General features: G+C 44.7%; 1 protein-coding gene across 2 annotated transcripts in view; it reads left to right on the top strand.

The window, feature by feature from the left end:
* Window positions 1–22,490, top strand: part of LOC128416979 (CTTNBP2 N-terminal-like protein) — a 31,512-nt gene extending 9,022 nt beyond the window's left edge. The window contains exons 2-5 of one of the 2 annotated variants that reach the window (XM_053395105.1): window positions 3,429–3,536; window positions 17,504–17,734; window positions 18,801–18,908; window positions 20,935–22,490. In XM_053395105.1, coding sequence (XP_053251080.1) covers window positions 3,438–3,536; window positions 17,504–17,734; window positions 18,801–18,908; window positions 20,935–22,377 — 1,881 coding nt within the window. In that variant the 5' untranslated portion in view covers window positions 3,429–3,437 and the 3' untranslated portion in view covers window positions 22,378–22,490. The remainder of the gene's footprint in view (window positions 1–3,428; window positions 3,537–17,503; window positions 17,735–18,800; window positions 18,909–20,934) is intronic. The other variant, XM_053395106.1, reaches the window with a different exon arrangement.
* The last annotated feature ends 1,480 nt before the right edge of the window (window positions 22,491–23,970 follow it).

Raw genomic sequence — 23,970 nt, 5'->3', positions numbered from 1 at the left:
CACGTTACGTGAACATAGCAGCATAATCTCATCTGGCACTTCAGAGAGTTTTGTGTAGTGCTGAAAATTCCACTGTTACTTGGATACGATGAATTTAAAAGAGGTTGTGCACAGAGAAGCCTTGTTTCAATAACAGGTATGTGTTATCAAAGACTTTAGAAAGACAGGAAATATCTCCAATAATTGCAGGAAAGTGCTGCCTCTGTTTGCTGTAGTTTGTTCCAAGGAAATAATACCAGGCATCTGAGGCAAAGCCTTTAAACTTAGAAGAGATTCTGGAAAACCTGTACTACAAACTGCTGCATTGAGCTGGTTTTTCAGAAGTGTTGTGAAGTTTCCCCCACTGATTAGTCTATTTGTGAGCATAATGATGATTCAGAAATGCCATACTTCTTGGATTATTATGTTGTAGTCATGGCTTAGTCCGTTTTGTTTAGGCTTAACACAAAGAAGGCTATTGAGATAGTTCACATTTTGCCAACAAATGACATGGAAGCTGTTATCTTGACATAATAACTGTGCTGCTTCACTGTATGTGCCTTTCTTGATGAAATTTTGAGATCTGAGGGTGGCACAGAACAGCTAGCCATGAGATGACAGAAGAAAGTATGGTAAGAAAATTGTGTGGTCTGTGTTTTGGCAAGGAATATCCCCCCCTCCCCTCCCGGCCACCCTCAGGTTTTGTAACAGTGCAAATAATAAAGTGATTCAAAGACAGTATAAGGCCAGATTATACAATCTATGAACTCAAAATGCAGCTGTTAGACTAAAAATAGTTGCCTAGAAGAACTCCTAAGCTCAAGAAGCAGCTTTAACTTACAACATTCCCAAGTTGAAAATATCTGACAGACTTTCACTTTGTATTTTAAAATTAGTGGAATACGTAGGCATCAGGTTACGGCTTGTGAGCAAAACATTTTGGACTTTCGTTACTGTTTTCCACTGATCTCTCTGCTTTCCTGTAGCGGTACTATTTCTTTTAAAGGTCATATCCTCTTGTAAAAACTGTATATGGGCTCATCAAACTCTAGATTAAAAACTCAGGACAAAGGTGTACTTTCAGTCTGCAGCAGTACAGCTGTTAGGAATTGTTTGTTTTTAAGTAAATTATGGTCTAGCCTCTGACTCCATCATAGTTTGCTTTATGTAGCAGTGACCTTGCTGAAGTGCCAGTTAAAGTTGCCAGGATGTTATAGTAACAGTGTAAATGTGTGCTTCAGGGAAGGTTTTCAGAAAGAGGGGAAATGTGGCTGCTACTTCAAGAGAAATGTGCCACCTCCTTTGTTGTGTCGAACCCAATTTGGATGTCTGGTCTTGTAGGAAATCATGAAAGCAGGCCTTTATGAGTTTTCCAAACTGTTTAAACTTCCCCCAGACAGTCGACGTGTTTATCTGCAGCACTGAGTTTATGTCGTATGATGATCGTTGTAACGAACACTTGCACTGGATTTTAAACAGCTGCAATACCATAGAGTTGTATCTGGCTAAGTCCTACTCAGGAGGAATTAATTGAACAAAGTTGGTTTAGATGGTATCAATGGGTCTACTTTGAGTAGGGATAGTATTGGACACAACCCATAAAAGGAGGCATAGTCATGCTTTCATTTGTAGAAATGAGACCAGCTGTGTCTTTTCTCTGTTCTACCGAATAACTTGGATGTTTTATCCTGAATGGGAGTAATCCAATTAAATGCTGTGGGATTTCAGTAGAACTCTTAATTTCTCACGACATGCTCAGCAGCACATTCATACATTCCCCTTCAGCAACTGGAAAACTGTCATGCCTTAAATCAAAGGTTTTCAACCTTTTTGAGTCCATGGCTCCATTCTTTCTGTGGCACCCCTGTGGGGCTTAGGAGCCCAGTTGTGTCACCCTTTTTGAACACCCTTGTGGAGTGTTCCCTTAGCCTTCTCCCCTTTCCTTGGGAGTCCTATGGGCAGGGACAGCTGCTGCCCCTGGTCTCTGAGCTGCCCCCCTATCCCTAAGAGAGGTACCTCCTCACACTGCCCCACAGGGGCCTGGGAAACACCCCCTGGCCGGCCCCAGAGGCACCATTCAGCTGTGGAGCTTGTAGCCAGGGCTGCTGCAACAAACAGCTGTGCAAGCCTTTGGGAGGCAGAGATGGGAGAGGACATCAGTGGGAGGGAAAGAGGGACAGAGGCCAGGGTTGCCCACAGCACCCCTGACCATTATTCAAGGTGAAAAATAGTGACTTAAACAAATCTTGGGTGAATCTTTGGCTATGTGTACACTACCAGCTTAAAATGCAGCAAGGTCATTTTTTCTGCTGTATTTGAAGCTGCATTTGCATGTTGTACATATCAGTATGGTTGGATGTGTTTCCAAGTTGCGTACTGTTTTTTCCACACCAGTGAATGGCGAAGGGTTGAGGATGTCTTCAAATGGCTTACATTTTCAAATCTGATCAAAGCTGTTTTAGAGTGAAATGCATCAAAATGCAGTATTTCTCAAGAAACTACAGGATAGATGTAGATTGAGGCTAATATGATTTGTGCATGACTTCACAAACCAGCAGTAGGAGCACTCTGGATGCAGAGTAAACTGAAGCATGAATGCAGTCTTTGTTTAGATCTATGTGGAGAATACAAAAAGCTTGCAAAGTGGTGGCCGAGGTGGAACATTTTGTATGCAATTGTCTCTTAAGCACAAACAATCATTTTAGAAAAAGTGTCCTGTAGATAATAAAGTCAGTGTGCATGCTCCCCGTAATATATGTATCATATAAAATAGTACTTGATGAAATAAGTTGAGTTGGACTCAAAATATGTAAGAAATGTTGCTTTCAAGTGATTTGCAGTGTAGTGTCTTTTAATATCTGGGGCTTCACATTTATAAGGTAGGATAACTTCTAGTGATTTCAGTATGAGCAAGTAATAAAACTTTGTCAGAAAACATCTTCAGAGAGTAAGCTGTGTAATATGTGGTTCTGTCATACTTCTGTGCAAGCCAATTGTATCTCATAGTGATTATTTTTCAAACATCCATCTTAAGATTTCAGATTTTAGGAATACATAATTGTTGTCAACAGGATAGTTAGCCATCTAGTCTAAATGTCTAATTATGTCGCTAGTCCACCGTACATATCTATCTACCTATCTCTATATCTGTAATGAACATTCATATTAATTATCCTGGTTAAAGGGGTTGTTACTTGGTGACTAATGCTGCTATATTAGCGCTTGTGCTGTTCCCAGGCCATCTGGGTGTGCATCTGTTAGTGAGCCCAAGGGAAAAGGTGAATGATTGTTCATTTGCAAGTAGCTATGGTGGCCATAAAGAAAGGAGTGGTGAGCTTTTGGTAATGGAGCTTCTCATCTGGAAACTTCAGACTTGCAGGTCATATGTACCTTATTAGCTACTTGCTGGTTGTTCAAAAACAATATCTAATTAAACTTTCTCTTTCCAGGTGTTCAAGATGAATCTGGAAAAACTCAGCAAACCTGAACTACTGACTCTGTTTAGCATTCTTGAAGGGGAACTAGAAGCAAGAGATCTTGTCATAGAAGCCTTAAAGGTAAGCTACAGATTAGCAACCTTGCTGCTGCAGATACCGTCCTCTTTTTCTGAGAGAGAGAGAGAGAGAGAGGGAGAGAGAGAGAGTGTGTGTGTGTGTGTGTGAGAGAGAGAGAGAGAGAGAGTGAGAGAGAGAGAAAGAGAGAGTGAGTGAGTTAACTAGCATTGATTGATACACTATTTTACCAGTTCAGGCTTTGTTAGCTGCATTAGAGCACAGGTGCTGTGCAGCCATCTATATCTTGGCATTTTATGTCAGAGGTGATAGCAGGCGCAGACAATTCTATGGTTAAACACCTTGATTATTTCAAATTTTTAAATCAGAGTTGCTCTCCTGTCACCATAGAAGATTAGCAAAACTTGAACTTCTTGTTCTAACTCTCATGTTTCAGCATGTCTCTGTAAAGAGATGATCTGGTGAACAGCTCTTGTAGTCTCATCAGGCAGGAGTAGCAACACAGATTCTTCCTCCGGATTTCTAACTAGCTTCATTGGTTTCTGTCAGTTCTTTTCTAAGGCCTCCTCTGCAGTCCAGGTTATCCTACTTAGCTTGTGCAATGTTAAAGTCTGTTGCTTAGGGACATATTGAAATGTTTTGGATCTTGCTAGGCCCTGCCACCCTAGTATTGTTAAGTGTTCACACACACCTCCTTGCATTTTCTGTTAGTGGGGGTGATGAAATCAAGGCTTGCTTAGGAAATGTGTGTGTTTAATTACTTCAAAAATAAAAAAGCAATGATGCAAACAGCTTTTTGCTCTCTTGACCCTATCCATCCTGGCTAGTAAAAGCCAAATGCGGGGAGGGAGGGAGGGAGGAAGGGTATTTTGAACATGTCTCTATGTGATGGAATGATCCATGCTGTTCTTAAACAAGTAGTAGAGTGTCCACTCATGAAAAGCCTATCCCTAGACCTTGCAATTTACGAAAACTACCACCCAGTCATGTACACCTGTTTCTTGGACAATGTGGTGGGGAGTATGATGGCTAAGTAGTTTCAGGAGTTCTGGCAGAATGTGGACTATACAGGTCCATTTCAATCTGGATTCAAGTGCGGTTTGGGGACCGAATCAGCCTTCATTGCCCTGGTGGAGTGGGATGGAGAAATGCATGTCTGGTCCTGCTTCTCAGTCGCTCTGCTGCATTGACCATGGTATTCTCCTGGAGTGACTCTGTTGGGTGGGTGCTGGGGCCACAGTTTTACAGTGTTTCCAATCCATCTTCAGGGCTGTGTCCCGAGAATAGCATGGGGAGGCTGTATCTCAGTCCCACAGTCCCTGTGCTGTGGTGAGCCACAGGTTATAACCATGTCGCAAGTACTGGTTAGCATCTATATGAAGCTGTTGGGACCAGTCATTAGGAACTTTGAGGAAATTCATCTTCAGTATGCTGAATACAACACAGCTCAATTTCTCCATAACATCTGAGTCAGGAGAAGCTGAGTATGGTCTGGAACATTGTTTGGATCTAGTTGTGGAATGGATGAGGGCTAATAAACTGAGCTTGAACCCTGGGAAGACAGAGGTACAGTTAGTAAGTGGTTGTGCCTCGGAAATCGACAATTTCTCTGTTCTTAATGGCATTGTTCTTTGTCTGAGAGAATACGTTTGTAGTTTGGCAACTCTCCTGGATCCATCTTTGTCACTTGAGGCTTGGGTACATTTGGTATGTGGACTACAGCTGTTCTTGGACAGGGATAGCCTTCATGCTTTAGTGATTTGTTAAGGGTGCTGGGAATTGTAGTTTTTTGAGGCATAATCTACAGTTCCCAGGACTCTTTGGGGGAAGCCATGTGCTTCAAATGTATGGCATGGATGTGATATTTGGTCTGAATATGCCTGTTAGATAAAACCATCTTAGACCTATGTCCTCTAAAAGCAAAGACCTGTAGTGGTATTAATGTGATGAATGGTACCCAAAGATCTTCAAACTTCATTTCATTGTGTAAGAAATATACCGTGCTTGATTGGGGGCAAGTTATTTTAAAGTTCTTTTAAAGAGCTGTACCTCCTGTATACCTGAGAGGTTGCCCCTTTTTATTTCTATGAGAAAAAGTATTCTTGGCTGTTAACTTACCACATTAAGTGAACATGTGCAAAGACAACTATAGCTCAGGTAGTTGCTTTGCTGATTTTTATCAGACAGCTTAGAGCTTTTTCTCTGAAGTCTTGTTTTAAAGGTGTGCCTGTACCCTGAGGTAGCCTATGAGAAGGAATGGCAATGACAGTGTAGCTGGGGAGTGTAATTAAATGAGCATTTCTGTGGTACACATGTGACAAGTAGCTATTACAGGGTCTTGATTTTAAGATTTTCTGAGTGCAGTGTCTGGAGTTCTGGACAGCTACTAGAAGTGTGACCAAGACACAAAGTGTCTAAATTGTATCCTAAGCTACAAAATAAGAAATGTGGTTACTTTCCATAGCCTCTCTTTCTGAGTGTATATGTTGGTAATCATTAATAATCGTTCCCTTTGCAGCTGACTATTTGTTACAGTGAATTTTATCCCTGTTTCTGGACTAATTTCATTTGGAGGGAAATAAGTATCATCTTGCACATCCTAAGACTATCTCCCACAATACGTTGTATGAATAGAGCTGTCTGTCAGGAGGACTTATCCAGGCAAGGCCAGAAACTCTAATGATGGCAAAAATGCCTCAGTGCCTAAAATGTATATGTGTGACAAACTCTCAAACAGGCCTTTCTTTTGACTGAGGATACTACATATAGCCAGCTATGGACCTAGGTTAGTCAGGAGGTTACTATAGTTATTCCCTACCTGCACACACCTACCTGCCCCATATCTGATATCTGCGGTCAGCTTTGGGGCAGATAAATACATGGCTGCAGAAAGCAAAACTGAACACCTTGTACGTCAGCTGATATGCAGGGAGTTTTGTTGTCCCCTCCTGGAAGGACTAACCCCCTGTCAATCAGCTGACAGTCCTTCCCACCTGCCAGGGTTGGCTCACTCAAGTGGGGTAGATAAAGATCTGGCCCACTGAGCCAAAAACGTTGTACCCTGATTTGAATCATTGAATGGCTTTCAAATGGGATTAGACAAATTAATGTAGGATAAGGCTATCGATGGCTACTAACCCTGATGGCTATGACAGGCATCCCCAAACTCAGCCCTCCAGATGTTTTTGGACTACAACTCCCATCATCCCTGGCTAACAGGACTAGCGGTCAGGAATGATGGGAATTGTAGTCACAAAACATCTGGAGGGCCGGGTTTGGGGATGCCTGGGCTCCGATCTTCACTATCTGAAGTAGCATGCTTCTGAATGGCAGCTGCTGGTAACCACAGGAGGGAGAGAGTGCTCTTGAAATCACGCTTCCCATAGGCATTTGGTTGGTCACTCTGAGAACAGGATGCTGGACTAGATGAGCCACCGGCTTGATCCATCAGGCTCTTCTTATGGTTGTACTTCTAGTTACAGATAACCATGGTGTATATCTAAAAGTGCCTGTGAAAGAACATTTAAACAAGTGGAATTTCCCACCCACTTTATAGGTGCAGCCCTCAGCACACCCCGAAAAATGTCTGCTGAGGGTGTTGTTCTTATTAAATTGCTGGTGCACCTTTACAGACTAAATAATCGTGGTTAAAACAGTTTAGAATTATGGGCAGAGCATTTTGTGCCAGCTTATGTTTATGGCTATGCATCAATGTCATCTAAGAACAAAAGGGTTTGCCCACCTGCACTAACTTGCGTATGCCACAGAACAGCTTGAGCAGTAAAGCAGGGCAAGTGGCTTTCTCGAGTGTACAAATGCTGCAGTAGTTTGAGTAATTGCTTTGCTGGATTGAAGCTCATTTGGGGGGAAAGCTGCTAGGTCTTACTTCATCTCTGTGATTGAACTCCTGCATCATTGCACGTTTCTTTCCACATGAATTTAATTAGTGTTTCTCTGAATAATGAAAGATTTACAAAGAAATGAACTGTCTCTTGCAAGACATACAAGTTGCCTGTATTTGAAAGCTGCAAGGATTTGGGGGGGGGGGAATAATTGAAATGGTACACGCAAGGATAACTGAGGTTTTTACTGATTGTACAGGAAAGAGGAAAATTGAAGGGTGTAACACTAGACTTTCAACTTTGAGTAGCAATCTTAATTGTGTAACAGGAAGACCGTCTGCTCTGAGGGGGTTTCTGAGGAAAGGAGGGATATAAATGTGTTAAACAGGATCATAGAAAGCTGGGCTGGGTGTTGCACTGGACTGGATTCCCACATGCCCCTCTCAATCTGCTCTGGCAGATTGGGGGAATCCCAGAACATATTTGGAAGGGGAGAGGAAGGGGAAGCGCCTGTTGTGCAAGCAGAAATCCTTATACTAATGGGTTGAGTTCATTGGCTACCATCCAAAGTCACTGTTACTATGATTGGAGCCATTTATCACAAAATGGGGGGGCAGTATTAAGATGCTGATTCCTGAACAGGACAATTGAACAGCAGAAGGTGGCACATGGTTGTGGGTGTAAAAATAGTTGGGTTCTTCAGCAAGGGGTGTTAATTTTAAAATAGGTTACGGAGGTCTAAAGCATTTATTCATTTTCAACTAGTAGAAAAATACTACAAAGAAAACCAGAGAATGCTGAAAAGTTAACAAGTATGGCTTTGAAACTCAAACACAACTGGACTGCAGATTTTGGATTGGCTGATAAAGGTAAAGGTAAAGGGACCCCTGACCATTAGGACAAGTCGTGGCCGACTCTGGGGTTGCGACGCTCATCTCGTTTTATTGGCCGAGGGAGCCAGTGTACAGCTTCCAGGTCATGTGGCCAGCAGGACTAAGCCGCTTCTGGCGAACCAGAGCAGCGCACGGAAATGCCGTTTACCTTCCCGCCGGAGCGGTACCTATTTATCTACTTGCACTTTGACGTGCTTTCGAACTGCTAGGTTGGCAGGAGCAGGGACCAAGCAACAGGAGCTCACCCCTTCGCGGGGATTCGAACCACCGACCTTCTGATCGGCAAGTCCTAGGCTCTGTGGTTTAACCCACAGCGCCACCCGTGTCTGCAGATTTTGGATTGGCTGATAACCATCCATTATTTGTGGTTGCCATTGACTGCCTCCTGTTCTTTGAAACCTTGGGCACAAATAAGAAGACGCAGGGGTGGGGAGCGCTCCGGCGGGAAGGTAAACGGCGTTTCCATGCGCTGTTCTGGTTGGCCAGAAGCAGCTTAGTCATGCTGGCCACATGACCTGGAAGATATAAGCCAGCTCCCTCGGCCAGTAAAGCGAGATGAGCGCCGCAACCCCAGAGTCAGCCACGACTGGACCTAATGGTCAGGGGTCCCTTTACCTTTACCTTTATGCTGAACACTGAAGAAGGAAAATGCTGCATGAATACCCCCCTCCCACTATACCCTCCTTTCACTCCTGCATGGTGTGGATCAAATTAGATATTTGAATGCAGTTAAGTTCTTTTTAGTTATGTAAACCACAGTCCCATGGGAGTGGGGAGGCAAGTTTAACTCTCCTCCAGCTAGGGTTCCAAAAGGGTGGGGACTCTGAAGCTTCTGTTTCAGACAAAGTCTTAAGCCGGTCCTGTATCATGGATCAAAGATGAAGCCATAATCTGCTAACTTAGAACTTGGGGCAATGGGTTACAGGAGAAGATCAATTGTAACGGCTTTGAATTTGTCTTGGGACTCAAACGTTCAGAGAAGGCCTGTAGTACAACTTGGAAAATCTCCATATGAAGTATTAAAAAAATATACTGAGTTCATGGTGATCTAAAGGCTCTGTGAGCAAATTTTCATTCTTTAGACAAGGAAAAAGTGTAGACAAAGTATCTTGCTCGTTGCTTAATATCAAGTTGATAGATCAGGCTTTGTCCACTGGACTGAGATTTTAATGCGATTAGCCAAATAAACCTTGTGTGCTGTATTTTATTTTAATACTGTACACTGGTAACTTTTTAAAGCCTTTTTATACAGAGCATCACTGGGATCTAGAGCTTCTGTGGACCAGAGATAAGAGGTTCAGTCTTTTATCATGTTTCTGGCTGATAGATTACTTTCTTGCCTTAGTCTGTTCTCATTTTCTTCCTACCCCCTGTTTATGACCTCAGCCTGTATTTATTTTCAAACATCTGTCTCTAGGGGGGAAACTAGGAATAAGGAAGTTCAAGATTGCATGGTGAGCTATTTAAAGAAGATGCCATTTTCTGTTCTCTAGAAGAGGCCGTTCTGTATAAATGAAATCCGCTTGAGAATTGCGTGGTTTAATACTAAAGTGAAGCCAGGAGTTTAAGTAGCTTGCTTGCTTGATGTTAAAATGGGAAAATAAATGTGGATAGTAGAGCTCTATTTCTTTGCTTCAAAAATGCTAATTGTGGGATGTATTGCAGGTCAGGAGGAATCAGTTGGTTAAGCCCTTTGTAAAGAAAGAACCAAGGAATACAAAAGAAGAAGAAAAAGTCAGCGCTAAGCATTTCTCCCACAGCAGCGCAAAAATCCTCAACACTTCCCGTTTCTTCCTTTCAAAGTGTATCTTGCTTAATGCATTGAGTGCCTCTTAATTCCATACTGGCCTGGACTCAGTGGCATCTTTCCCATTCCTCTGCTCATTACTCCAGCTGCCATGTGCCCACAGCCTTCAGCAGTGTGGTGTAGTGGTTAGAGTGCTGAACCTAGGACCTGGGTAACCAGGGTTCAAATCTCCACTGAGCCATGAAGCTTTGAGAATGATCTTGGGTCAGTCAGTGTCTTGCAGCCTAACCTACCTCATAGAGTTGCTGTGAGGATAAAGGGCCTGCGGGAGGGGGAGAGACATGCTGAGCTCCTTGGAGGGAAGGTAGGACAGAAATATAATAATAAAGCAAGTCTTCTTTCCCTCAGTGGGGACAAAGAGCATTCGAGCTGATAAACAAGGATGCACCTTCATACGACAAAAACTATAATGAAGGTGCCAGGTGAATCTCTGTGGGCGTGGAATTGCATAACCTAAGGGCCACCACAGGGATGCGGGTGGTGCTGTGGGTTAAACCACAGAGCCTAGGACTTGCCGATCAGGAGGTCGGCGGTTCGAATCCCCGCGACGGGGTGAGCTCCCATTGCTTGGTCCCTGCTCCTGCCAACCTAGCAGTTTGAAAGCACGTCAAAGTGCAAGTAGATAAATAGGTACCGCTCCGGCGGGAAGGTAAACAGCATTTCCGTGCGCTGCTCTGGTTAGCCAGAAGCGGCTTAGTCCTGCTGGCCACATGACCCAGAAGCTGTACGCCGGCTCCCTCGGCCAGTAAAGCGAGATGAGCGCCGCAACCCCAGAGTTGGCCACGACTGGACCTAATGGTCAGGGGTCCCTTTACCTTTAAGGGCCACCACAGAGAACGCCCTCTCCAGGGCCACTGGCACCATCCCAAGCTTCTAAAGAGTTCTGTTGACTTTAAGACCCAAAAGGGCCTGTAGGGAACTTGACTGTCTTTCAAATATTTGAGACCTTTTAAACGTTAATGTGAGCACTTGATTTGGACCCAGACATGAACTTGTAGCCCATGGAGCTGTTTTAAAGCAGGTATTATATGAGTTCTAAAAGGAATCCCAGTCAGTAATCTGGTTGTGGCATTTTGGACCACTGAAGTTTCACAGGTAGTCTTCAAGGGCAGCCTCATGTACAGCCCATTGCAATAATCCAGTCTGGACGTTACTTGAACACGGAGTACCAAAGTCTTCTCTGTCAAAAAGGGGACATAGATGGTGAACCAGCCGTAGCTGGAAAAAGGGACACCTGGCCACTGGCTTCCAGTGACAGTGCTGGCTCCAGGAGCACCCACAAGTTACAGACCTTCTCCTTCCAGAGGTGTGCCACCTCATGCGAAACAGGGTGTCCCCACACCCCCTGGTCTTGAGAACGTTAGATAGAGTTAGAAGTATTCCTTTTTCAAGCAGACCAAGAATGATCTATTACTCTCATAGATATGGAACAAAGCTTGCTTCCCAGCGTGGGTGCAAGGAATTGCAAATCTTTTGTTCCAGTTTTAGATTAACTGCCACTTGCCGTGTCATCCAAATTTGGACAAACTGGTTGCCTTGTGTGCATAGTTTCATATTAAATAAGAAATGCGGCAAGTGACTATTGGATCAAAATGTGCATGATTATTCTTTATGAAAACAATCATGATAATATCTTATCAAATAAGTTCACATCTCATGATTCGGTTTGTTTCCTGTTTTCTTAATCTCGCCAGGCTCTAAGGATTCGTCCTCCTGAACAAATCACGTCAATATTTCAGAAGGGTCAGGATTTTCCTAGTCTTGTAGAATTCTATGCTTTCTTTTTTAAAAATAAAAACAAAAAACAAGGCTACCCATGAATTAGTTTTTCATTGTCAACAGTTCTTTCAATTCTAGACAAAGTTAAAAATGAACATACACACACAGTAATTTTGACTTTCTACTGGCTTTGGGACAATGGCTATTCATAAGTCTATATTTGTGTCTTTGACTTTTGAGATTGCTTGCAGGACGTATAAGAAAACACAGCTATATTGAAAATATATAGCGGGGGGAACCATATCCTTAGTTCCTGTCCAAAATGCTTACAAGCTGGGAATTCTCATAATTTCTTCAAAACTCAGCCAATATGTATTTATGATGTATTACATTTCTACCCCACCTTTTAGACCATCATGGAGTCCAGGCTGTTGGCTTCATGGGCCTTCAGACCAGATCCTACCCAGATGTTCAGAAAGTTGATGCAAGTTTTAATTTGCTTTTGTCTATTGTTGTTTTAACTTTTTGGAAGTCTTAAATTATTGTTGTTAATTTTCTAAGTGATAATTTTATAGTTTCATCTTTATTGTAAATCACTTTGTAAAAAAACCCCTCAGTCTAGTGGTGTATACATTTTATGACAATAAACAAATATCTTGGGGCATCCCTGAATCATTTCTGCCCAACAGTGGCTCATTCTGTGAAACAGCTCCTGAAACAATATGTTACAGATTGTAGAAAGGACAGAATTGCCTTCTATAATACAAATGGTTAGCTTGCTCGTTTTGACAGCTGTATGTTGTTTAACAGACTCAGCCGAGCTATTGCTTTATAGGGCTACTGTTTAAAATTAAAGTCTTTATTGACGCTGAAAGGGCTACTGTACTTAATTTGGTATGGCTTAACCATGTGTTTGTGTTCATAAAGATCCCCAGATGTCTAGTGTGTGTGCAAGCACAGCACAGCTCCCTTGTTAGGCTTGCAAGGAGACAAGATTGCTCTGTCAAGAAAGCCTACATTTTTTTAACCACATGACCCCCAAGCTGCTTTGTGAACAATAAACATTAGGAATAGTTTTGCTTAAAGGAGCTGCTCTTGCTATTTGGCGGTAGAAGAAAAACGTTTCATTCCTGCTTCAATTCTTCTCTAATTCTCTTCACATGTATCTGGATATGCAGCCTCTTCTGGGGCTGTAATACTTCTCAGAAGTGCCCTGTTTTCTTAAGAAAATGTGTCTGAAGATTACTGACGTTTCAGAAGTGGATCTGAAACCATCGGGGGAATTTTCTTTGCAGGAGGTCTTTGCTAACTCCCACCTAGAAAGGATGAAAGACTGATTTACATTCTCGAGAGGCCTTGATGACCAGGTTGTTAAACATTTACCCTTCAATTTTGAGAACTGTTGTGCCTTCTTACCTGAAAGCAAGTAAATAATACAACCCCTTGTTGGAGTCACAGATTCGGTCAGAAATCTACCTGTAATTTTGTTGTTGTTACCTTGGTGTACTTTTAATTTCAGCCCCTGTATATATTTCAGTATTTTTGTTTACTGTTCTTTTTCCTATTTCCTTTTTGATGTTTACAGTAATCCTAAACAGCTGGGAAAACATGACTATTTCCAAATGTTTTCGTTTCCCTGCCATAAATGCTGTTTGTGAATTCTTTTTCTAATGCAAATAACCTCTGTACTTGATCAGGCTTTTACCAATCAGCTCATCGGGGGAGAGCCCCTGTACATACAGTACACCATGAGAAACATGGGCATTCACAGTGGCTGTGTCCTTTAAATACTGTATTTTTCTATAAGACTCACTTTTTCCCTCCTAAAAAGTAAGGGGAAATGTGTGTGCGTCTTACGGAGCGAATGCAGGCTGCGCAGCTATCCCAGAAGCCAGAACAGCAAGAGGGATTGCTGCTTTCACTGCTCAGCGATCCCTCTTGCTGTTCTGGCTTCTGAGATTCAGAATATTTTTTTCCTTGTTTTCCTCCTCCAAAAACTAGGTGCATCTTGTGGTCTGGTGCATCTTATAGAGCAAAAAATACGGTACCTTTAAAGCATCTACCTTGTGTAAGTGACTAGAAGTTTTGAACAGAATACAGTCTCTGGTTTTTCTGGATCCCAGAAGCTTACCTTTGAAGGGCTGTTCTTTTCTGAATAGCTTTGCCCCTACTCATTAGGTTTACTGTAGTCAAAACTTAATCAGGTCAGGCTTATTTGAAATGACATTATAAGCTGAGTTGGGAGTATGCAAACCATACCGGTTTGGCGCTCTTCTTAAGTTAGTTAAGAACAGATTTTGAAGAGACAAATAGTAACAGGAGAGAATTACTTTGCTGCTTTTGTATAAATTAATCTCGGATTCTCTGTAGGATTACTCTTCCGCATGCTTCAATCCTCACAGCGATGAATATGTGGTAGATCAGCAGTCTCGCTCTCCAGACTGGCATTACATTTACTGAACAGTCGTTAAGTGAAGCGGCGCTGCTCTTTCATTTAGTATTTGTGTGGACTGAGATTAGGCTAGAACCATTCCACTTCTTAAATTTCCTGGGGTGTTTTTCCTCTCCAGTTGTAGAAGCGACTCATGAAATGCCTTGTTGTTCTCTGCTCAGTAGTTCTAAATGGGTATCAGTGTTCTCATCCCAGAGTGGGACAGTGGTGGTGTCTGTGGTTCAGAACATGTGATTCAGTCGGTAAACTGGGACTTGTTTTGTGCGCCGAGAGCTTTTATGTGCCTTGAACAAGGAAGGAGGCTCTGGGATGGATTTCCCAGAACAGTCAGGAGAGCAAAAAATTTCCATTAGCCTTCAGACGGAGGGCTGCTTCACTGTTTCGTTTTAGCACTGCGTATCCACTAAAATGCCAGAAGTGGAACTGCCTGACGTGTACCAGTAAATGTACGAAACAGCCTTGAGCCAGAACATACAATGCCAGTGGTGTGATATTGTTGAGCAAAGTGACGTAAAAGACATTCCCCCGAGTCTATAATTGTTTTGCATATGGAGTCAAGAAACCTTTATGTAAATGGCAGTCTTTTGTTGTGCCATCAGATAGCAGGAACAGAACATAAAAAGCTGCCTAATATACCAAGTTAGACCACTGATCCATCTAGCCTAGTAATGTCTACTCTGACTGGTAGTGCTCTCCGGGGTTTCAGGTGGGGGTCAAAGTCACCTCCCAGCCTCTCTCCAAAAAGTTTCAGCCCACTTCACCCCCAGTTATGCCAGCCATGTGGCTTAACTTTTCCTGCAGACTAACTCCAGAATCTCTAAAGTGAGAGGCAGGGTTCAGGAGCAATTTGAAAAGAAAATGCACAAAAAACAGGTCGCACAGAAGTCAGGACTGCCATCAGCTCTGTTTGAGTTCCTGTATGGAGAAGTAGTCAATTCTATGTGAGCTACCCTAGTGGTCTGATGAGATTCTAGGGGAGGCTTGATTTCTAAAAGACAATATATTTGCCATTACCATGAGTTCTCAAACCCAGCTACCCTGCCCTGCAGCTTCCTACTGTCTACCCCTGCCGGTTGTGAGTGTTTGGGAGAAATTAGGGGAGAAGAGTAGAAAAGACAGAGAAATGGAAATAGGAGCAGAAATTGCTGTTCATTTATTCATCCCATATCTAGAAGGGAAATCAACCCAGTGAATAAGATTCATTGTTGTTGCATTCAGTCCACAGACAATATGTAGTTGATCATGGTCCTACCCTTCATTTGCATTGCATTCCCTTTGCATTGATATGACCGGGTAGAAAACTGTGATGACAGTGTAATTTGCATAATTACTTAATGTGAATTAAGTTACAGAATTCACGACAGTGGACAGTGAGGCAAATAATGCCAATTTTGGTGGAAGACGCATTGTAGTGGAATGGAAACAGTGCTGCAGGTGGCAAATGCAGGGCAGAATGAAAAGTGATGCCTTCTTACATCGCGAGAGGAGATACCACCTAAATAATAATAATAATAATAATAATAATGATGATGATAATAATAATAATAATTTATTATTTACCCTGCCCATCTGGCGGGGTTTCCCCAGCCACTCTTGTTTGTAAAATTGCTGAACCCCTCTGCTTGGAGAAATTTAATCCCTTTCAAATGCCCAGATCTAAAGCAAATCCTGGACTCTTTTGTGACCCATTATCAAGTCCGCTTTACTACATTGTAGTTTATAAATAGATCCCTGTGTGCATTTGTAATCTGTTAGCCCAGGGCTGCCAACAATGGAAGAGGAAGCAGGCTGTCCAGCCAGCAACTGCCCAGCCTTGATGTGTTCATCAGTCATCGCAAGCTAAGTCAAAGGGGTCATAGGGATGTGTGTGACCCTTGGTTCTTCAGTTGAAAGGGTTCCTTTGTGCTGATCTTGGGAATTTCTTTTTTGGCAGTAATTAAAACAACCACAGACCTTTGCATTTGGAAGCTGGGCTTCCTTTTCCTGCAAATGATTTCCTGCTGGGAAAAGTGATGGTGTAAATTGATAGCTGCAGTTAATGATGGTGCAAATCATGGCTGGAGGGAAGGATACTGATCAGGTTTCTGCTCTCCTTTGTGGCTTGTAATAAGGTATTAATTTCAGTATCACACATAACATTGTGTTCTGAGGCCAGAGCCCCTGTGCATTGTGGTTTGTCACATGGACACAGACACAGTGCTTTTTTTAAAAAAAAAAGGTTAATGCCAGCACCAAAGGAACTCTGAAGCCTAGTTTTCAACAGTTGTGCCCCTTCTCCCCTTCTTCTTCTTTCGTGATCACTCGTAGCCGAGTAAGATTGTCTTCCATAAACATGGTTTTAGTCTGTAACTCTTCCTTATCTGTTGTATCAGGGCCACACAACAGGGAGGAGGAATAGCAGGCCTTCTCTGACTGCAGGCTTGCCTCCCAGCCATTCTCCGACAACAATCCCTACTGACTGGGGCCCTGATCCTGCCTCTGCACAAAAGCGGAAAGCACAGAGGGGTGGCAGTCCCTGGTGGTCCTTTACAGCTTCCCTCCCCTCTTCGGATCCATTCAGTCTATCCTAATAGAAGGAACCACCTACAGTGGTACCTCGGGTTAAGTACTTAATTCGTTCCGGAGGTCTGTTCTTAACCTGAAACCGTTCTTAACCTGAAGCACCACTTTAGCTAATGGGGCCTCCTGCTGCTGCCGCGCCGCCGGAGCACGAATTCTGTTCTCATCCTGAAGCAAAGTTCTTAACCTGAAGCACTATTTCTGGGTTAGCGGAGTCTGTAACCTGAAGCATATGTAACCTGAAGCGTATGTAACCCGAGGTACCACTGTACTTATAAAAATATGTTGTTGTTATTATAAGCAATAACTACCAGGGTGCCAACCTGAATAAAATATTGAGTGGGGCAGGTGATCCCCGCACCACATAATCAATCACATGATGCAGTGCATGCACACCATTTGAATAATAATGTCCATTAACTTGGCGGGGGGCTCAAAAATTTGGGGGGGAAAGACCCCTCGGCCTCTAGGAGTTGGCTCCTGTGATAACTACCATAAGCATTGCAATGTTGTCATAAGTGACTCTCTTTTGGGGGGGGTAAAGTCCCCCTATCGTTTGTCGGGGCCTCTAGAATGTCTCCTTTGTCCCCCATTTGTGCATCTCAGCTGGTCATTATGGTGGTTTTTTACTCAGACCAGCCTTTCATGACTCCTGTTTCCATGAGGATTTTATCTTGGGGGTTCTCTTTTTCCTTTTCTTTGGTAGCTAACAACGTGAAAAACTTGATAATGTGTTTCAGGCCCAGCGCAGAGATGCTTTCATTGAAGAGCGCTATGGAAAATTCAACATCAGTGATCCGCTGATGGCTCTTCAGAGGGATTTTGAGGCGCTGAAAGAAGAGAACCATGGCGATAAGCAGCCCGTTTGTGCCAATCCCTTGTCCATCCTGAAGGTTGTGATGAAACACTGCAAGAATATGCAGGAAAAAATGTTGTCCCAACTCGCAGCTGCAGAGAGCAGGCATCGAAAGGTGGGTTTCAGGAGGTGGGAGGGAGGAAAGGGGAAAAAAGAAAGAAAAATACTGCATAACAGGTTAACATTACATATTGGACCACTTTTATAATTTGATGTGACATTTTCATTGCTGTTTTGCACATTTCTGTGTCTCAAATGTTGCTTATGTTCAGTAAAATTACGTTGCAGGGCTAACATTCTCTATTTGATGCCTCTAACTAGCACTCTTCAGATAATAAAACACAAATGTATTGTGATTTTTATTACTGATGCTGCTATTGGAATCACAGGGAACTTCTCAGAATTGATTAAAGATGATCTAGCCCAGGGGTGGGGAAACTCAGGCCTGTGGGCCAAAGGCTCCCTCAGCCACACTGACTTGGTTCATAGCAGGGAAACAACTGACCGACTCTAGTGGTCAAAGCTCTTTCATGCACCATGATTCTCTTGGAATGGGCTGGAAACAATCTCCAGCGCCCAGCTGTTACCGAATGCTGCTCAAAGCAGGTTTTAAAGCACTTGAGGTAGATTTGTTCGAAGTGCTACAAAATTCCTCATTTTCTCTCCCTGGTTTTTGTGCTGCTAGTGACTGAAACAGTTCTCTCTCTAAATTAATAGAAAACAAAACTATATTTGTACAAATTTCATTTTTGACCCAGTCAGCATCCAGAAGACTTTCATTCTTCTGAGCGTCTGTTTTTGTCCTTTTGTTTAGGTTTTCTTCTGTTGGGCTCAAATTCATATAACAACTGATTCAGGTTTTCAGAATTGTTCAGCAAATTATTTCAGCAAAGTGTCACCATGTGCGTGTCTGTTGCTGTTCTTTGTGCATGTTTTTGTCATTTATTTCACAAGCCGAAAGAGAACGAACCTTGAAAATTGCCGAAAATGGACGGGGGTGGGTTGATAGTGTAGTTTCTCAGAACCCTTACACGTAAGTAAAGGTCAGGGGTTCCGCATGCCTTCATTAGAGCTTTCATTTCTGCTTTCGGCAGAAAGGGACCTGGCTTGCACATCTGGATACACTTGTAATTATTGCTGTCTTTCAAGGTGATGGATGGTGTTCTTTTCTCTTCTGAAAGGTAATCTTGGATCTGGAGGAAGAGAGGCAGAGGCACGCCCAAGATACTGCTGAAGGGGATGATGTCACGTACATGCTGGAAAAGGAGCGAGAGCGGCTCACCCAACAGGTATGCCCTCTCACTCCTTACTCAGCGTTCAGGGAGGAGTGATTAATTGCTGTTTAACACAGAGAACTTGCCTTGCGTGGGTGAGGAGACCGGCAGCTAGCACCAGTATTTCTGTCTCCGAGACTTGGCTCTCCGCCTGCAAACGTGGAAGGAGACTTACTAGAGGGAGAGTTTTTGCTCCATTGCAGAGGCCAGTCGGTTTTGGTCTTTGTAGGAACACATAAAGAAGCAAAGAGATGTAGTAGTAGTAGTAGTAGTAGTAGTAGTAGTAGTAGTAATTTACTATTTGTACCCCACCCATCTGGCTGGGTTTCCCCAGCCACTCTGGGCAGCTTCCAACAAAGATTAAAAATACATTAAAATGTCACACATTAAAAACTTCCCTGAAGTCTTCCCTGTCTTCTGAATGTCAGGTAGTTGTTTATCTCTTTGACATCTGATGGGAGGGCGTTCCACAAGGCGGGTGCTACTACCTAGAAGGCCCTCCGCCTGGTTCCCTGTAGCTTTGCTTCTCGCAGTGAGGGAACCACCAGAAGGCCCTCAGCGTTGGATCTCAGTGTCCGGGCAGAACAATGGGGGTGGAGACGCTCCTTCAGGTATACTGGGCCTTTGAGGCCATTTAGGGCTTTAAAGGTCAGCACCAACACTTTGAATTGTGCTCCTAAACGAACTGGGAGCCAATGTAGGTCTTTCAAAATAACATTTGAGGATAAAAGGAAATGCAGCTTATGAAATTTGATACACCCTGTGGCTCTGCAGTGTGCATTTTAGTGGTAGTGAAAATATGATTGTCTTCTCTCCCCTCTTCTGTTTGCACATGGGAAAAAGTGGGGGTCAATCGAGTTTCCCCCCAATGCCAATGGCAAGTGCTGGCTGTGGCAGTCAAGATCAGGACTGCAGTGGGAGCAAAGTTTAAAAGCCCACCCCTGATCCCATTCTGGACTGGAGGCCCAATGCCTACCATTTGCATGGAGGGGAGGGGTTCCCCCCGCCCCCATTTCAAATTGTTGTCGCACAGTGGGAACAGGTTTGTGTTTGTGTGATAGGATGAATGGATCTTTGGCTCCACGCCTACCTACTGCAAGTAGGAAGTCTCTTACACTGTTAACCTAAGGGGATGTGGCCCTCAGTTTGCAGGAAGTTCCCACTCCTGACCTACTTTATGCACTCAACAATCACCGTATTTTTTGCTCTATAAGAAGCACCAAACCATAAGACGCACCTAGTTTTTGGAGGAGGAAAGCAAGAAAAAAAAATATTCTGAATCCCAGAAGCCTGGACAGCAAGTGGGATCAATGCACAACGATCCCGCTTGCTGTCCTGGCTTCTGGGATAGCCACGTGCGGCCTCTCCCAGGCAGTGGGATGAAGGCTCCCCCCCACCCAGAAGAGGCTGCGCGCGGCTAAGCTGCCCTCTGTCCCTTCCCCCACCTCCCGCAAAAGCCAGCCAAGAGCCGCGCGCTCTTTAAAGGGAGGTGGGGGCTTTTCTTGGGGGCTTTGCTGGGAGGTGGGGAAAGGGACAGAGCTGCATGCTCTGTCCCTTCCCCCACCTCCCACAAAAGCCAGGGATAGCCGCACAAAGCCTCTGCAGGGCAGTGGGATGAAGGCTCCCCGCTGCCCTGCGGAGGCTTTGCGCGGCTAAGCCAGAAGCAAGAACAGCGAGAGGGAGTGCTGCGCAGTGATCCCTCTCGCTGTTCTGGCTTCTGGGATAGCCGTGCAGCCTGCATTCGCTCCATAAGACGCACACACCACTTCCCCTTACTTTTAAGGAGGGAAAAAGTACGTCTTATAGCATGAAAAATACGGTATGTATGTAGTCCATACAGGGGCCTAAATCATCTTCCATTGATTTAGACACCTGTCTGCCTGGGAGGGCAGAATTTTCACGAACCTTTGTTTTTCTTGCACACATTCTCCCCTCCTTAACTGACACAACTGACTTTGAAGGTCTTTCTGTTTGTGGGGAGTGTTTCGGAAGCCAAACACGGTCCCCTCCTCCCCCTAAGCCTCTTTCTCTTCCCTTCCAGCTGGAATTTGAGAAGTCCCAGGTGAAGAAGTTTGAAAGGGAGCAGAAGAAGCTCTCGAGTCAGCTGGAGGAGGAGCACGCCCATCACAAGCAGCTCTCCTCCATGCTGGTGCTGGAGTGCAAGAAAGCCGCCGCCAAGGCTGCGGAGGAAGGACAGAAGTTGGGGGAGCTGAGCGGGAAGCTGGAGAAGGAGAGGAGCAGAGTGAGCCAGTTGGAGGAGGAGCTGGCAGCCAAGAAGAAGCGGGGCTTGCAAATGGAGGCCCAGGTAGAGAAGCAACTCTCGGAGTTCGACATCGAGCGGGAGCAGCTGAGAGCCAAGCTGAACCGGGAAGAGAACCGCACCAAGGCCCTGAAGGAAGAAGTGGAGCAGCTGAAGCAGACCCTCAAGGAGCTGGAGGCTTCCTGCAAAGCGGAAAACCCTCCACCAAGCGTCTCCAAGGTGTCCATTGCGACCATCACAGAAGACCCATGTCGGTCCGTCGCTTGCCAGACAGAAAGCCCCTTGCAGGAGAGCCAAGGAAGCACCATCAAACTGGCACGTGCCCTGTCGCCTGTCGCTGCCACGGCCCCCCACTCTTATGCCAAGGCAAATGGGCACTGCGAGGCTGAGGCACAAGCGAGCGTGGAGCCAGCCCAGCCCAGCATGGAGAATCTGGAGAAGAGCAAGCCTGCCGGGTCCACTCCTGAGGGTCCCACCGAAAACAGCAGCTCCCCGGTGAGGACAGAGTCTCTTTCTCCATCCATCCCGCCGCTGCCCTCCAGTGGGATCTCCTTGTCTCCAAGCAACACCGCCTCTTCCTCGCTGACATCCTCCCCGTGCTCCTCCCCAGTGATGACTAAGCGCTTGCTTGGAGCCTCGGCCAGCAGCCCCAGTTACCAGTCTTCTTACCAGGTGGGGATCAACCAGCGCTTCCACGCTGCTCGCCACAAATTCCAGTCCCAAGCTGACCAGGACCACCCGTCGAGCGGTCTCCAAAGCCCTCCGTCCAGGGACCTGTCGCCCACCCTCGTTGACAACTCGGCCGCCAAGCAGCTTGCCCGCAACACCGTCACTCAGGTCCTCTCCAGGTTCACAAGCCAGCAGGGTCCCATCAAGCCCGTCTCGCCCAACAGCTCCCCCTTTGGCACAGACTACCGGACCCTGGCCAGCGCCATGAGCCCCAAAAGCGAGTCGAGCCCAGGCAAAGTCTCCAGCCCGCTCAGCCCGCTCTCGCCTGGTATTAAATCACCAACCATACCCAGAGCAGAAAGAGGGAACCCTCCGCCGATTCCTCCAAAAAAACCTGGGCTGGCTCCTTCTCCAGCCAGCCACACTCCGCCGACGAAGACCTCCTCTCAGGCACCTTCTCTGGGTTCCCCTGCGGACTTGGCGAGCAGTTGCTCAATCAATGCCGTGGTGGCCAACGGGAAGGAAATTGAGATCCTACTGCCAGCCAACAGCTAGTCTCCAGAACGAGCTGCAATCCGAGCGTTTGCAATTCCTAGAGCTGAAACACTGTCTTAGCCACTCCATGTTATTTATTATTTGGGTAGTAACAAAAATCTGTTTGTATAACACACTTAGTGTCCTTTTCCTTTTATTTTATAGCGTGTAGAAAATAGCACGACTTGTGTACAGAACCTTTCTTAAACACTAGAGCCTCAAGGTCTCTCATAGCAGCAGGCACATCAGACAGAGAGAGAGAAAGAGACAGAGAGATGCGGTGAATTCCTGATGCTGGGAGCGGACCAGCAGACTATGGCGACGGAACACTCATTTTTAAATTATGCAGAAAAAAACACAACACTCTGTGCAAACTTCCATTCCAGACAGAAGTGCCTGATCTTAAGCCTGCAGATATGAATGTGATTCTCTGCAAATCCCCGGAGGGCTCGTCCAACTGCAGAAAGCAGTTTCCTCTCTGAATCATGAATGTTGAAATCAACACTGTTCTTAATCCTTTCCAGTTCGCAGTACACTACAGAAGGGGAATGTTCCAAAGGTGACCGCCAGAGTCGGTCAGTTGTTTCCCTGCTATGAACCAAGTCAGTCCATGTAGCTGCTGTGTCAGGAGCACTTTGGCCCCTATTGCTGAGCTTTAGGCAACCCAGGCCTTTCTGACCACATAACCTTTCTTTAAAAACACTCTGGGAGCTTTAAACAATCAGGGTGCCAGTTTGTTTGGGTTTTCTTTTTTCCCAGTCAAGTATCCATTCCTTGCATTTTTCTCTTGCGCAGAGAGATAAAATAGGCGAGATCAAATCTTGAAAGCTAGCTTTTAATATTCTTCACATAGTCTACTGTTGTATGTGTGTGTGTGCGTGTAGAACTTCTGAGAGCGGGATCTTGTTATTTGATAAAGATCTTTAACGTTACTTGAAATGAGAAATGGTTAGTCAATTCTATACAGGTTTTTGCATTGGAAGGATAGGGATCCATTCTAGACGATCCAAAGCAATAACTTAAAACGTGCTCATGCCGCAGCAATCCTGTATGTCGAGCTGACATCGGTCTTGCTGCCTAAGGGGCGCTTGCTGGGAGAAGGCAGCCCAGCCTCCCTGGCAGCGCTGTGGAAACCAAATCATTATTATTATGTTTCACGTAGAGATGCATATATATGTGGAAAAAAGAGAGAGGAGTCTTCAGGTTGTGCACACAACTCATTTAATCTTGGTTTGATGATATCGTTGAAATTCTTCATATCTCAAAAAAGAAAAAAAGGAGGAACTACACTTACAGGGCGAAATCCAACGCCGCTTGCACACTGGGATGTAACCTTTCTTTCTTCCCTGTGCATCCCCAGAATTTCTCCCGAAGGGCTGCAAACTCTCCAGGTTTTGAGAGTGCATGGAGGGCAGTGGGGTGGGGTAGGGGGAAGAGTGAAGTGTGTCCCACTTAAACAGCGGCACGGCGTTGGGATTCAACCCACGAGAAAGCTGTTCTTAAGCTTTATATCCCCTACGTCTGAGAACTTTTCCCCTAGGAAAGATGGTTAGTGACATGGAGCAGATACAGGACTGAAGAAGTCTTCGTTCTAATGAAGAAGCTCCCTGTGCT

Source organism: Podarcis raffonei, chromosome 7, assembly GCF_027172205.1.
Source record: "Podarcis raffonei isolate rPodRaf1 chromosome 7, rPodRaf1.pri, whole genome shotgun sequence".
Taxonomy (NCBI): Eukaryota; Metazoa; Chordata; class Lepidosauria; order Squamata; family Lacertidae; genus Podarcis; species Podarcis raffonei.
This window is presented reverse-complemented; position numbering and strand designations above follow the sequence as displayed.